Source organism: Drosophila nasuta, chromosome 3 (genome assembly GCF_023558535.2).
Source record: "Drosophila nasuta strain 15112-1781.00 chromosome 3, ASM2355853v1, whole genome shotgun sequence".
Taxonomy (NCBI): Eukaryota; Metazoa; Arthropoda; class Insecta; order Diptera; family Drosophilidae; genus Drosophila; species Drosophila nasuta.
The window spans coordinates 11814891-11830813 of NC_083457.1; the positions used below are offsets into that span (position 1 = coordinate 11814891).

The window sequence follows — 15923 nt, forward strand, 5'->3', positions numbered from 1 at the left end:
AGTGGCTCCCTCTGCTGTTAAAATTGTAGTACATTTGTTGTACTGTAAATCACACTTCATTACATAAGTTTCGATAAGAAACGAAACAAAAACACGCGCAACATATAATTTCTCCCGGCATCTATCCATCATATAGTGTTTGTCAGTGTTTTGTGTTTGTAAAAAATTATAGAAAATATAAATATATAAAAACAGAAATGCGCCACTTATTGGGCTGGGGCAGCACGATTATTCGTAATTCTAGCTGGACGAGTGCTCTACGCAATATTCTGCCAAAGCGTAAGAAGAAAATTTACAACCTAGGCGTTTGCTTTGAGGCCGAAGATGTGGTAAGTACTACTGTACGTTATTAATTAATATTCACGTCGCTCTATCGCTTCAACTACGTTTAAAGCATACCAATTAGCCACTCTCTTGTTTTCAAACTAACAACAGTTTTAATTCCAATAAGAATATGCCGTTGTAAATTGAGAGCAAAAGTTGCGCTGTTAGCTATGGTAGCTGTTAACAGCAAACAAGAGAAACGGTCTGTTAAGTGGATGTAAAACAATATGGCAACGCCGCAGTTGTTTTCTTTTAGTTGTGTCGGTTTATTGGATGGTTTTTAGTTGCGCTATTTATTAAACAAGCATTTTAGTATTAATATGCTCCTGAAGACCACTGTTTCGTCCAGCAGCATTAAATATTTTGTATATACCCGCGTATGCGTGGCACGGCGCGAAAAACAAACAGCATCTGCAACCACCTGTGAGAGAACTTAACACAAATAATCCAGCCATAATAAAAAGGCGTATAAAAAATTATTAGAACGTTTAACGTTGTACACGTAGCAAGAAGAATTTTGTTAGCATGTTGTCGCTTCAGCTGCACAGATTACAACAATATTTATGGCCTTTCTGCCTGCATGTGGCCTTATTAGCCACCTCAGCCAGAGGACAAACAGCTGATTATCTGGTTGGCCGCAAACAGGTAGCAACAACAACAATAGGAATTGAAAATTTGTTTTAACAGCTGTTTAAGTGAACCGTTGTCATTGAACTCTTCTTTCCAGACTGTCTACAATCCTAGTCAGCTGTCAGACGTACAATTTCTGGAGTATAGCAATCTGTCGGATGGCCAACATCTGCGAGAAGCAGTGCAAAACATATTAATACCTCGTGTCGTGGGAACAGCGAATCACAGCATTGTGCGTCAGTATATTGTGAATAGCCTGAGGGATCTGAAGTGGCATGTGGAGCTTAATAGCTTCCACGATAAGGCGCCCATTGTGGGACAATTGCATTTTCACAACATTATCGCCACGCTAAATCCGCAGGCGGAACGTTATCTAGTGCTGGCTTGCCACTATGACAGCAAATATATGCCGGATGTGGAATTTGTCGGTGCCATTGACTCGGCGGTGCCCTGTGCCATGCTCCTCAATCTGGCCAAGGTGCTGGAGGAGCAGCTGCGACCACTGCAGACGGCCAAGCTGAGTCTAATGTTACTCTTCTTCGATGGCGAGGAAGCGTTCGAAGAATGGGGTCCAAACGATTCCATCTATGGAGCACGTCATCTGGCCAAATTGTGGGAGAAGCAAGGCAAATTGGATCGCATCGATATGCTGGTGCTGCTCGATTTGTTGGGCGCCCCTGATCCGGCGTTCTATAGCTTCTTTAGCAACACGGAGTTATGGTTCATGCGACTCGCAGATCTGGAGCAGCGACTGGCTGAGAAATCACTACTGGAACGCTATGTGAACAGTGGCGTTAACAACTGGGATCCCACGCGTTACTTTCAGCCGCAGGCGTTGCGCAGCGGGCTAGTGGAAGACGATCATATACCGTTCCTGCGGCGGAATGTGCCTGTGGTGCATTTGATACCGATGCCGTTCCCTAGTGTGTGGCACACACAGCATGATAACGAAAGTGTGATCGATTATGCGACTACAAACAATTTAGCGCTGATTATACGACTCTTTACGCTCGAGTATCTGTTGGGCGCAAAGTAAAAGGCCCCCCCTGCTTAACTAATTCGAAGCCTTATCATATTGACCTGTCTGATACGCGGTATCGTTAACTGTTTACTTATTGTGTACATTGTTTGTATTGTGTATTTTGTGTGTGTGGAACGCAAGCTCTTAATGTGAAATTAACCTTAAATAAATCTACAAATATATTTTAGAAATATTTAGTGAAAAATGCTAATTTAAATGTACATAAATATACACCATAGAAATTGAACTTAAATGTAACATTTATTTGTGTTTTACTTATTTTATGGACATACATATCTTAAAAAATAAACACGCATTAAAAACTAGTTAAGCGTCTCATTCAAAAAATGTTAGCTCCCAATTTGTATGGCAAAATACTGCAATGATGCTATAACAAAGCAATTTTGATGCTTTTTAAGTTGCAAATATAAATTCAGCATTGCATAGCATAAATGCAGTAATTAGTTGTGTTAAAGTATAACTTATGTTCTAGCTAAAATCGTAGAATCGCTGCCTTAATACTAAGCTGGCTGGAGATGACTTTAAAGCTGTGGACAATTCAACAGCTTTTGTCCTCAGTTGTTGTTGCAGGAATCGCTGAGGCGGGCAGCGAGACGCTGGACGGCGACACAGGCAGCGATGAGGACTCTTCCTTGATGGGATCATTCTGCGTTTTCTTTAGCAACTGTGATACACTTAATTCTTTGGGTTTCTCCACAACAATTGCGCTCAGCTCAGCGCAGAATTTGGTCTTTGACTGCGTTGGCATCGGACTATCGCTGACCTCACGCAAATCGGAGCGAGAGTCGCGACAGCAAACCTTCTCGGCGCATTCAGCTGCTTGGCACTGCATCAGACACTCCAGCGAAGCGGATGCATTTTTATTCGTTGCCGGATAGAACTCTGGTTGTATGGTGACTTCTGTGATGCCCTGTTCGTGGAAATAGCCTCGCACCTGCTCAATAATCTTCAGGTAGAGCTTGGGGTTCTGGAACTGAATGTGTATGGTGGCCACATAGCTATGCGCTGCCAGCTGCCAGATGTGTAGATCGTGATAGCTAATGATTTCCGGGAATTTGCTAACCAGAGTGCGTTCAAAGATTTCCAAATCAATGGAGCCGGGTATCGTTTGCAGCAGAATGAGGCAGGATTCTTTCACTGCAAGAAAAGAGCAATTAGATGGGTGTTATACAAATTTAAAACTGTTATACAGTTCGTAAACAGTCGCATAACAACAAAACTGTATAATTTACAGCTGGTATGTAAGTTTCATACGTCTGTTATACTGTTGCATAACTGTTATACACATAGTAAGCAGTTGTATAACAAAGAAACTGCCCAGACTGACAACTGTTATACGAATGTTATACAACTGTTATACTAATTCAAATTGCAACTTACTGTAAGGATAGCTCAAGGTCACCAGCAACACACATGAGAATATAGACAAAACTGGATCTATAAACTTTGCCGTATGTTCCTCATCCTCGGCCACATAAACAATGGCCGCACACACAATTACAAACAATGTGCTGGACACATCGCGCAGCATCTCGACAGCGCCTTGCCTCCGAGTGGCAAAATAAACGTTGCCGCCCTCGGCTTCAAGTTCCTGGCGCAGCTGACGATCATTGCGAGATTTGCTCAATGAACGATCTGTGGCCTTCAGAGCCAAATCCGAATGGCTGGACATGGAACGCTCCAGCACAACATTGCCACCAGGTGTCAGGTGCAGAAAACTGCCCTGATGCAACGTATAGCCACCGATCAGCAAATAAGTCAGGCCATTGAGAATGAGACCAACAAAGCCCAACATCATCACGGGTATGGGCAAGTGCATGGTATCTTGATGATCGATGTGGACAAGCGTCTGCAGTGCCTCAACAACAAGCGAAAAGGACAGCGAGGCCAAGATGATGAACACAATCAGCATGGTTAGAATATCGATGCGTGCCCAGCCAAAGGTATTGCGTAGCTTCTGCTCCCCGGGACTCGCGCTTCGCCAGCTTCTGCTGTTCCTCCGCTTCGCTTACTGTGAGCACCACGGTGATCTTGTCCTCAGACACACTGTTGTTTTGTATGGGCGCCGCTGGCAGTGAAATTGCCTTTGGTTTTTTCATTCTGTTTGCCGTGCTGTGGAGACAAGAAGAGATAGGAAATTAGTATTTAATTTGGAATAAAAATTTAAAATCGAAATGAAATTAAATCACTAACTTTCAAAGAGTTTCTACAGCAAGTGAATCGTAAATCTTAGGTATAACAGTTGATGTATAACAGCTTAACATATAACTATAGCATTCTACTTGGTATTAGATCTTAGAATATAATTATGTACTTCGAAAGTATCTGTTAGTTTAATACTATACAACAAATTAAATATCATTATTACCAATTTATTATTTATTTATCATTTAGAGAAATTCTTTTAATATTCCTATAAAGTGATACGAAGCTATGATTCAAATTAAATTATTTGTTGGATTAAGTAGCCATAGCAATTTAATTTGTTGAATATATGTTAGGCATTTTTTTTTAGAAATGATCATTTGAATTTTGAATGGAAAAAATTTAGAAAAGGTGTTAAAATAGCGTCCAATTATAAGAGTAATTTTTGGGAGAAATTTCTTGTAGTTGTCAATTATTATTTTAAAATTATAAGAGAAATTTCTGAAATAATGTTAACTCCAACAATTGCTCAAAATATCGATTCCATCATTTATGAGGTGCTGGCAACAACAATTATAAAGTGGGCTGTTCAAAAAACCTGTCACCAAATTGTTGGCAACTATTTTAACGCTTGGCTAAACTCAGTCAACAGAGCGTCCATCTGTCTGTCCGTCTGTCCATCTCTTCATGCCTCTGACTACCTATGGGAATTATATAATATCCCACAACAAAGTGTTGTGGCGTCTCTCTGGTGTCTATCTGGCTCAGTGCGTGGTTAGGCTCTGCATTTTTTGCCATTGTTTCTACGGGTTTCAATCGCGAAACGTGCTTGGCACGCTTGTCCATATCCAGCTTAAAATATGTCCAAAATATTCAGCGAGAGAGAGAGAGAGACTATATGAAATGGCAAAATTTTGGATTCACACAAAACTATTTGTTTATTTTGCTTTGATTAATTCATAAGTTTTGCATACAAATTAAATGTTAGTTTTCACCTTGGTTTTATGCTATAAATATTATAATAACCAGAAAGTTATTGGTTAACTAGGTCAGGTTATTCACGACTACCGTTAGTCTGACAGTTAGTTCTCAAATGATCTTGAAATTCAAGTGCTTATCACTGAACTCGTTATCATGATCCCTGTTGGACACATCTTTATTACGTTGTCAGTCTCTCAACAAGCTTTTAACATTTTGTTGTTATCTACCATATTATGAGGATGTAATTAAACTACCATTTGGCAGATAACAAAATTGGCTAACACCATCCACTAACAAATGTTGACGACCATAGACAACTCAGCTCACTTGGTGACAAAGCTGATATCACTCAGCTTGTACAAAAATAAATGAGCAATTAAAATTTGTAAGAGTAAATTATACTAATCTAATGTGGCCTTTAAATAAAATATGTAGAAACTTTTGACAAAGCAAGAGGATTGTCTGATAAGCAAGGAGATGCCTAAGCAATCTCTTATTATGAATGAGATTATTATGAAAATTTGAGATAGTAATGAAGGAGAACGATATATATGGTAGATCTTAAGTTCCAACATTTTAAATAGCATATGTTACATGCAAAATAAAATAAAGAATAAAGTAAAATTGCTTCAACCAAAAATTGTGTGAATAATATTGTAAGTTTAGACAATTCCTATGAAGAAGAAATCGAAAAGACTTAAAAACATACTGATAAACAATTTTTAGTAAAACAAAAACATTTTCAAATAAAAAAGCTCTTATGAAGCACAATTCGTAGAGGTAAACAAATTTTTGGTAAAAGAAAAAATCTGCAATTAAAAATTTCTTTGAAAGCCTTATAAAGGTGTAAGGATAAGAATAGATATATTAAGATGAAGCGATCGTAAGGTCTAAAGAAAAAGAAAAAAGTTCTGTAATGTATATGTTCTTAATTGAAGTCTACATTTAAAAAGTCTCACAAACATATCAGAGACTCCTTCCAAACTTTTAAAAAACAGAACATATGTTTTTTTTTAGAAATTAGTATGAAGAAGGGTTCAAAAGGTCTAAAGAAAAGGAAAAAACGGAAGCAATTCGAAGTCTACATCTAAAATGCCTCTCGCAAACACGCCCAATAATCTCTCAAAACTTGTTACAATTTGAAATATATGGATTTAAGAATTAAGGATGAAGCGCTCGAAAGGTCTAAAGAAAAATAATAAAAATATCTGCAATTAATACGTTCTTTATGGTAGTCTGGCATCTAAATTCCTTTTCGTAAACACGCCCAAAACTCTCTCGAAACTTGTCAAAGCTTAAAATATGTTTTTAAGTATCGATATAAATCAAAGTGTGTAACCAAATCAGAGAAGCAGGCAAAACGAAACCAGTTTCCCAACAGACTTGATGTGCAGTTCAGTTCAATGCACTGCATCTGCATCTGGTTTAAACGCTATGTTGCCTTACCCGATTGAGCTTATCAAAGTTTCGCAAATCGGCAGATCGCAAAAAAATCAAAAATACTTGTTACTTCCCCATTGGATGAAAAAAGATGTTGATCCACTTACCTTAATTGTTAATATGCAACCGGAGAGTGCCAAAATGTTGCACAACATGTGATAGGAAGCCATTAGGAGAGTGAGAGCATGCGTCAAATGGCTGAAGACCAGCTGGATGATTAAATAGCACACGGATAATACCAATACCACATAGAGTGGCATCGGTTGACACCGTTGTAAAACGTCTTTGATGGGCATCTTACACTTCAATTATTGTTCACTGCAAACAAAGTAATGTAAACGAATTTCAATGAGCCTGCTGACAGTTTGTGAATTAGTTGCTTAAATAAAATATCAAGTAACTCGACTGAGTTGCAATTGTATTCGCAGTGACACGGAAATTCAATTGCCCGTCGAACTGGACCAATTTATTGATCCTATCAATTTGCAAAAAAAAAGGTGTTTGTAATTAGCATTGTGTTGATTGACGCCATAATTAAGATGCTATCGCCGTCTACAATTAATTCACCGTCAAGTTTAAATGTAAGGTCAGTAGGCTCGAAATACGCAGAAGAAATCAATGGATCTTTAAATATTATATAGCACGATTATTCCCATTCATATTATATTCTTTGGCAGGGTAACAAAAGTTCCATAAATAACTACAATTACACTTTTTCGATCAATATTCTTTAACTACACAATAACCTTATACATCACACTTGAAAACCACGACAACTAACTTATAAAATATTCAAATTTCACTATTTAGAACTTGCGATGAATTTTGGATTTTTATATTTAAAACAAATTTAATATTCTTTGATTTACAAATTTACTAATATTTAAGATACGTTTATAAACTTTTTATTTAGATATTTAAACAAATTTTTACTTTTATTTATGTTATGTAATTTAAAAACAAAACATAAGAATCTAAACTTTTTTAAAATATAAAAATAAAAAGTACTGAAGAATCTTAAACATGTTTTGAAATATAAAAACAAAAAATTAATCAGTTTTAAATAACTGAAAAAAATCAAATTAAAACAAGTAAGAAAGTTACAGTCGAGTGTGCGGGGGCGGAAGTGGGCGTGGCAAAAATTTGAATCAAACTTGATCTGCGTGCAAACATAACAAATGCTGTCGAAAAATTATAGCTCTATCTCTTATATTCTCTGAGATCCAGTGTTTCATACGGACGGACGGACAGATGGACAGACGGATATGGCTAGATCGTCTCGGCTGTTGACGCTGATCAAGAATATATATACTTTATAGGGTCGGAGTTGCCTCCTTCTACCTGTTACATACATTTCCTGTCGGCAAAACGTTATAATACCCTTCTACCCTATGGGTAGCGGGTATAATTAAATTATTGTAATTGCTGAGGTGGAAGTTTTAGGAAAAGTATTCAGAAGAGTGTTAGTAAAATCTTTACATTAAACATTTACATAAAGTTAACATTAAACTTTTTCATTCTCACCGAAACAAATTCTTTTTGTAAATCTAATTCTTTTAGTGCATTATACAATTAGTAGTATTATTATTATTAGAAAGTAGTATGTAGAACTTGTAAAACAATGAAGACCCCACACAACATAAGTTTCATTAATTAACAACTAGGACAATTTACAATCTATTCCCAAAAATGTTCCACCCACTTTACCCAAAAATAGTTTTACTGAATCCGTGTCAAGTTCAAGTGTCTAATGAACCGCGTATTCCCACATATGGTCTGGTAAGTGCAACACATGTCGAACATTTGCGTGTGCATATGGCAATCATAAGCCCTAGGTAGACCAGGTATGGTCAGGTGAGCAGAAGCGCCGCCCGAGCAGCTGTTCATCGCTTGAGAGAGGTGGGTTGGCCTTTCGGCCTGGCCTGTCTGCCTGTCTACTTGGCCTGCCTGGCATGCAAATGAAGATGCTTAAATGTTTAAATCCAAAACAACTACTCGTCCGACATTGACGTAACATTACGTGACGATTGGCTGAGGGGGGAGGGACGGACACAGTTTGCTGGGTTTGCCATCAAGGTTAGCCCTTTTACAGCTGGACTCGACGATGACACGTTCGTTACATTCGATTTTAATTGATCGGATAAACCATGAAAAGCGATCGTTAAGATATGCTACAAATGATGGGCCTACATATTTATAGGGCAATTATAAAATAATAGTGCTGAATGTGTTATCGGGTCAAATGAATCTTTTGTTGACAAGTCTAGACAAGACTTAAGGCCTATAAGCTATGGTCAAAGTTCTGTCGATAACTTTCTTTAAGTAAGGCACTTAGTTGCAAGAATGTTACTAATATTAGTAATAGAAAAATTAAGCGCAAAATACCTATTTAATCATTAGCTTTATTGTGGAGGTTCACTGGAAAGTTCTAAAAGAATTTCAGTTTCAGATCTTAACTTGTGTCCCAAATTTGTTGAAAGTGAATTACGTCAAAGTTTCTCGGAATGAAGTGATATTAATAGTTCTGAGCTCAGTATGGAAATATGTCATACTACTAGCCCACATTTGCTGACGTCTTGAGATCAATATCTTCCTCCCAATTAGGCATTCAGAACAGCACGATATATGCAAGCCCATATCAACGTAATAGATCAGATCAGAACCTCTCCTAGAGCTAGCAATTAGCTTCAACAGCAAAAGGTGCTCTTTGCATTTTAAATACGCCACGTGGGATTCTTTATCTGTTTTCCAATATCAAAACCGTAAATCGATAACTATTATCCCATCCCAAAAATACAAAAAACAAAAAAGAAAAACAACAACAGGTGTAAGCTAATAAAATTGCTATCGAGCAACAAGTTGACATGTGTCGTCGTGCCCCCCCAAACCTCTCAATCGGGGTTGAGTATCGTCTGCTTTTGCCAGATGCTAAACGTTCATTTCCTCAATTAGATTTCATTTTCATTGAATTAAGCGCAGGTTGCGGGTGGCGGGGAGTATTGTGCTAAACTGTAGCGTTGGAGTGGGTTCCATGGCACGATAACAAAGGCACTTGCTAAACATATAGTTCAATTAGTCAGCTCCCAGAGAGACGTAATACTAGTAGCCAAGTCAATCTGTTATACAAGTGAATGATACGCTTGAATGGAGCGAATTGATTTCTTGAAGGTTCAGTTCACTGACATTTCACAGCTTGGGAACATCATCTCTTGAACTCGTTTACAAATTTATTCGTACTAATTGCAATAATTCGGTTAAGAATTTAGGACAGTTCGGTAAGATATAGAAATTTTGCTAAAAATATAACTTTATTAGGAGTCAAATTGAATTAAGTTTTATAGAACCGTCTCCTAAGTTTTAGAGCTATATATTTATGAAATTGTAACAAACTCATTTCGAACTGAATATCGCATTAGAATGATCAACTGAAAATTAATGTTTAGGTTCTACTCCAGCAAATAAATTCGCATAATGCTCGATAGCTGAGCTCTCTCTATTATATTTTTTTTGTAATTATTTTCAGCGTTTTGTTCTATTTCTCTTCAATCGGCAACTTTCCCACTCAGTCTCTCTGACAGTTATTAGTAATCAGTGGGGCGTATTAAACGTTTCTAACTCTGCACAGCAACACGAAACTTTTCACCACAGAGCGAGATAGGCATAGAGTATATATTTTTATATTGATAGAGATAGCGATAGCTGTTATCAGCAGACAGTGTGGCCCTGCTTAGCACTGATAATAACTATTAATTGCAAACGAATTGCAAAAATATTGTAAATATTACCAGGTAATGCCACTAATTTGATTCGCACTAAGGCAGTGCACGTGTCGTGACACGAACGAACATGCAACGATAGTTTATCGTTAGTAAATATCGTATATGTTTCGAACGTGTCGCATCATGTTCTGTCAGGTCGAATACAAAGTGTTCGGTAGAATTTCAAAATCACCTAACGATACCCATCGTAAATTCCAGTAGCGTGGGCTGCACTCGACCTTGTCGACGTGTCGAAAATGGTCAAAATTCCCGACGAATACGACATTAACTCTAGGGAGGGGTTGGGGTAGGGAGGTAGGGTCATTTGTACAATTAAGTGTCTGTATATAAGCAAACGGGCCAGGGACCGACATTTCAAAATTTTCAAATCAAATAAAAATCAAATTGTTTTTATTTCGTTTTTTTTCGATTTTGGAATTTGGTTTTTTGCCAGTGCGAAAAAATCGAAAATTTGTATTCAAGCCCCGACGTTGCCTTTGGAGTTGATGTCCAAAAAGATAAACAAACAAAGAATCAAAACCGACGTACGCAAAAAATGTAAATATTTATATAAAAAAAATAAAAAGAAAAATGTCGTTGAGCCGAAAATGATATGCGTTGAATTTATAAACTGATGGATGCTACGAGTCGTTTTTATCGATCAAATTGACAAGTGAAGTGCCAATGTAACATATGTTAATTTTAAATTACACTTTAAGGATCTACGCATTTGAATTATTAAGAATGAGCGAACAAATATAAAGTTAATCTATATGCGATTGTATAAAATGAATATACCTGAGAATCGAAAGTGTTTAATCTGATTTCTCCTAATTCTACATAGAATCGAAAACGTCAAAGAAAACACGTATATTTCAAGAAATTCTTTAACTGGTTTCAATATTTCTAAACAAATAAGCAGAAGTACAAAACCTGTACCATAAATTTGATATTTTGACTTATGAATTTCTACAAATTTGTTCAAATGTTTATGACACACGTCACTAAACTTTTAAATTACTAAATTGATGATTTAAAGTGATTATTTATGACTTCAGAGATTGTAATTTCAACAGTACTATTTGAAATACGTACACAACGTATTCAATATTCTTATTTCCTGAACCCACACTTCACCCGAAATCAAGTATTTGAACTTTTCTCAGAAATCATTAATCACATAATAAACAATTCTTATATAACTACTGCACCTGTCAGGTTGTTAAACACTCTTTAAATGCAATTTGTTCAAGCGACGTGATATCTGCGCCTTTATCAATAAAAAAAGTAAGATAGCCCAACAACAAAGTCCTTCAAACACTTTCTCCAATAAATAACAACTTTAGCTTTAACAACAATCAACTATAAGAATAATGTAATTGAAAGTTAACAATGGAATCGTCTGTAATAATGGAGATGGGAGACCTATTAAATAAAAAAATTACACTTAATGAGACGCCGCACAAATTGTGTGTAAGGTTTTTTCAATTTTTCTAAAGAGAATTAAAATAAATGGAAAAAATTACAATAATAACAATAACAAATACTAGTTAAATGTTTACTTGGAGTTATTTCAAGGCCCGCTTCACAATTTGCATACAATTTGTTGTTGATATTTTCGTTCTGTTTTCTTGTCCGAATTAGCATTAATTTTTTGATTTATTTTTTTGGGAACTCTATTTAAATATACTATACTGAGTATTTTTGGTACCAAGCGCTCAAATAATCACTTGCTAAATGATGCCATTCATTTTTTGTTATTTATATATTTCTCTGCTAACGAATCACTTGACTTTTTGCGATATCATAGTATCCCAAATGGAATATTTTAGCAGCCGGTTTTCGAGCCCCCTAGACTTATGATCGGTCTTATCAAACTTGACGGACTTTCTTTGTAGTCATGTTGTTGCTTAGTTTTGGCGGGTCTAAAATAAAATGTATCGTTTGCTCCAAATTTATAAACAAAGTAATCAAAGCGACGACAATGCTTGGCGTAAAAATAGAAACGCGCGTGTGGAAAAGATTTAATTTTTTGGCATAAGTATATTAAATTTGATACGTACAAATATTTAATTTCTATTTTTAGTAGCACACCGCACACAGTTGACTAGACCACAAACCACATTCGAAATTTGCGTTGAACTTATAATTTTATTTGCACCGTTAACGCAATTATTTCTTTTATTTGGGAATTCAAATTTGTTTTTCGGGCGTTAATTTTCACACACACGCGGCGGCGACACCTGTCGGCAGTTACTTGCAATGCGACCAAACGATGTTAACGGCTTCGCGGCTCAAACTCTAATGAAACGCAGCAAGCGGCGCTCGGCATCAAAAGCAACACAACAGATCAAGGCGCAACAACAACGACAATGATAATGCCATGGAAAGCACAAATGTACAAGTAATAAATACACACACACAGCAGGCAGGCATGCGAATTGAAAGTGAGAGCAGGCAGTGAGCGAAATGTATGTCTGAGAGTGGGAGTGCGAATGTGAGTGTGAGAAGGAGAGAGAGCACACGCTTCTATGGGGGGTGTTAAGTGCACAGTGCGTGCGTTAGGTAGACTGTCATTATCAGTGGGTGGAACGAAGCAGGAGAGAGTCTAAAAGAGCGAAGGGGACAGATTGAGAGCGTGTGCGGGTTGTGTGCGCGTTTGCCAAAAATTATGCTGTCTGATATTTTCGGCGTTTTGGGTTTATACGTGACGCCTATCGTGATTATAAAAATGAAATGTATAGACTGCAGCATTTAGGTGGACACATCAACTTTACACATATGCTAATCTTTTAGTAATCACTGTAGCGAACAACTATCATTATCATTTAATATTTCGGTTTGCTAACTTCACGCACGCACTATATTTTTGTTGGCAGGAGCGCATTTAATTTATGGCGCCGGAGCGCTAGATGTTTACCTGAAATATTCCAGCTTGGTTGGTTTATTGTGATTCTTATCGGCTTTTCACTGTCGATAAGGGCATTGTTTTCGTTTTTCGTAGATATACACACAAATCAATTAAGTTTCCAAGCGTTTATTTATAAACCACCGACTTTGTGATATTTTACGATTTTAGCTTCTTTCGTCTGCGGCAGGTAAACGGCAACTGTTTATTGTAGTGGAGAAATAATTTTTTTCTTGCAGACCATGACGAAGCCGGTTGGGCTTTACAAATGCATTTCTTACACTCATTAATTGTAGCAATTGGTCAGCAACAACGGAGTGACGACTACAACTAAAAATTTTTATAAATAAACGTTTTTATAATACAACCGTTAGCTACTTTAACGCGCCAAAACTAAACTCCGTTACAATAGTTTACTGATCTGGCAGCGCTCTATGGCTATGAAATGAATTAATTAAATATAGGCAATATATAATATGCAATTCTTCATTTATAGCCAAATAATTAAGCTTAATTGGTCACATCCTTGTGTCTAGATTATGGAGAGAAAAAATAATTATGGATTTTGACAAAAGTCGCTTGTAAACTTGTTTTTAACCAAACTGTACAGTTTTATTATCATTTTGAAAAGTCTTATACCAAAAAATACCAAAAATTGGTTTGCGTTCATTGAACAGCTGATACGAAAAGTGTTCTGTGAGCATACTTCAAATTTATATTCGAGTAATTTGTTGATTATAAATGCTATCGATAATATTGACAATTGTTTAGGTATATGAAATTGTTATTTTATGTACAATTTTTAATTTGACAACTTTTTACGAAAATTGCTAAGCGTGGCCAAGGTAATATTTTGTATATTCGCATATGAGCTGAAGTTTTGGTATATTTCGAAATCTTCGGCCACACAGCTGACATATCGAGGCTGTGTTTTCGTTCTCCCCCCGACCACCACCAGACTGAAATATCTGTGTGGAAAAATATTAAAAACAATTACAAATAGTGAACTTACCTCGTTGGTGGAACGTGCGCCGCAACAATATGGCTGCCATAGTACTGACTAGGAACATGCAGCTGGCAAGTAAGTTCGTTCAGAGCATTGCAGCCACCTCAAAAAGGTGGCCCGCAAAAATTATGTAATGTTCGCTTGCAGTTTCACTTGATCTCCATTAATTTCCATGATGAATTGTAGAGCACCATAGCAGCGGTGTTGTCGGCGTACTGTGCATGCGCGGCTATGCTGCCGCAGCACCAGATGCGGACGTGCCACGTCCACTGAAGACAACTAATCTGTCGGCAATGAAGCGCGGTACCGGTGGACGCAGCAGTTTCAATGGCATTGTGGCCACTGTGTTCGGAGCTACCGGCTTTGTGGGACGTTATGTGTGCAATAAGCTGGGCAAGCAGGGCACGCAATTGATATTGCCTTATCGTGGCGATGATTCCGAAGTGATTCGCTTGAAGGTTGTCGGTGATTTGGGTCAAGTGCTCTTCCATTTTTACAATTTGGAGGATCCACGCTCAATTCGCGAGGCCGTCAAACACTCGAATGTTGTCATCAATCTGGTTGGACGTGACTATGAGACGAAGAACTTTAAATTCAAGGATGTGAATGTGAATGGTGCTGCACGTTTGGCCAGGTGAGCAAGACCTAATTGATTCAAAGAGGCTAAACTAATGTAACTGTTGTTTTAGCATTTGCCGTGATGCAGGAGTGGAGCGCTTTATCCATGTGTCCTCACTGAATGTGGAAGCAAACCCCAAACCGGTTTACGTGTCTGGCGGCAGCCAATGGCTGAAGACCAAATACGAGGGTGAGCTGCAGGTGCGCGATGCCTTCCCCAATGCCACAATCATTCGGCCAGCCGATATCTATGGCTCCGAGGATCGCTTCTTGCGCTACTACGCACACATCTGGCGTCGTCAGTTCCGCTCCATGCCGCTGTGGCGCAACGGAGAGGCAACTGTGAAACAGCCTGTCTTTGTTTCTGATGTGGCACAGGCTATTGTCAATGCTGCTAAGGATCCCGACAGTGCTGGTCGCATCTATCAGGCTGTGGGGTGAGCGAGAGTAGAATATATCATTAGTTTTTGATTTTATCAATTCCGTTTCAGTCCTAAGCGTTATCAGCTGAGCGAACTGGTCGATTGGTTCCATCGTCTGATGCGTAAGGATCAGAAACGTTGGGGTTACCAGCGCTACGATTTGCGTTACGATCCCACCTTCATGCTCAAGGTGAAGTTCACTAATCTGATCTGTCCAGGAGCCCCAATTGGTGGTCTCTCTGTGGATCGTGTGGAGCGTGAATACATCACCGATAAGGTGCTGCCTGGTGTGCCGACGCTGGAGGATTTGGGTGTGCAGCTAACGAATATGGAGGATCAAGTGCCATGGGAGTTGCGTCCATATCGTGCTGCCTTGTACTACGATGCGGAATTGGGTGAATTTGAGACGCCGCCGCCACCAAAAACGATTGAATCGCGCGACGAGCAGCGTTTGTTTGCCTAAACGATGTTGTTGCTATTTGTGGGAACTTCTTAGTGCGTTTATCACTTTAAATAAAATGTCTGATAATTAAAACAAAAAAAAAATCATAGTTAATTACTTTAAAAATCTGTTTATTTCGAATAGTTTTGGGCAGTCCGTAAGCTTAACTGCGCGTTATTTACAACACTGCCAACAATCGGCAGCGGC

General features: G+C 38.0%; 3 protein-coding genes across 4 annotated transcripts; 2 read left to right on the plus strand and 1 right to left on the minus strand.

The window, feature by feature from the left end:
• The first annotated feature begins 95 nt into the window (after window positions 1-95).
• LOC132788084 (glutaminyl-peptide cyclotransferase) lies at window positions 96-2220 on the plus strand. Of its 2 annotated transcripts, none has more exons than XM_060795385.1 (2): window positions 96-329; window positions 1052-2220. In XM_060795385.1, the coding sequence occupies exons 1-2, from the start codon at window positions 198-200 to the stop codon at window positions 1988-1990; spliced, it is 1071 nt and encodes a 356-aa protein (XP_060651368.1). In that variant the 5' UTR covers window positions 96-197; the 3' UTR covers window positions 1991-2220. The 2 variants fall into 2 exon arrangements, with proteins under 2 accessions (XP_060651368.1, XP_060651370.1); XM_060795387.1 differs by lacking the exon at window positions 96-329 and adding an exon at window positions 559-969 and having other exon boundaries at window positions 1052-2216.
• On the minus strand, window positions 2218-12633 carry LOC132788087 (proton-coupled zinc antiporter SLC30A1). Its single transcript, XM_060795393.1, is given in 5 exon segments — window positions 2218-3133; window positions 3377-3959; window positions 3961-4080; window positions 6670-6880; window positions 12384-12633. Coding segments are annotated over 4 exon segments (1491 nt in total). The 5' UTR covers window positions 6859-6880; window positions 12384-12633; the 3' UTR covers window positions 2218-2534.
• A 1505-nt stretch (window positions 12634-14138) lies between these two features.
• On the plus strand, window positions 14139-15842 carry LOC132793731 (NADH dehydrogenase [ubiquinone] 1 alpha subcomplex subunit 9, mitochondrial). Its single transcript, XM_060803791.1, has 4 exons — window positions 14139-14309; window positions 14421-14868; window positions 14924-15289; window positions 15344-15842. Exons 1-4 carry the CDS (start codon window positions 14270-14272, stop codon window positions 15735-15737), a joined length of 1248 nt encoding a protein of 415 aa, XP_060659774.1. The 5' UTR covers window positions 14139-14269; the 3' UTR covers window positions 15738-15842.
• Window positions 15843-15923: the final 81 nt, after the last annotated feature.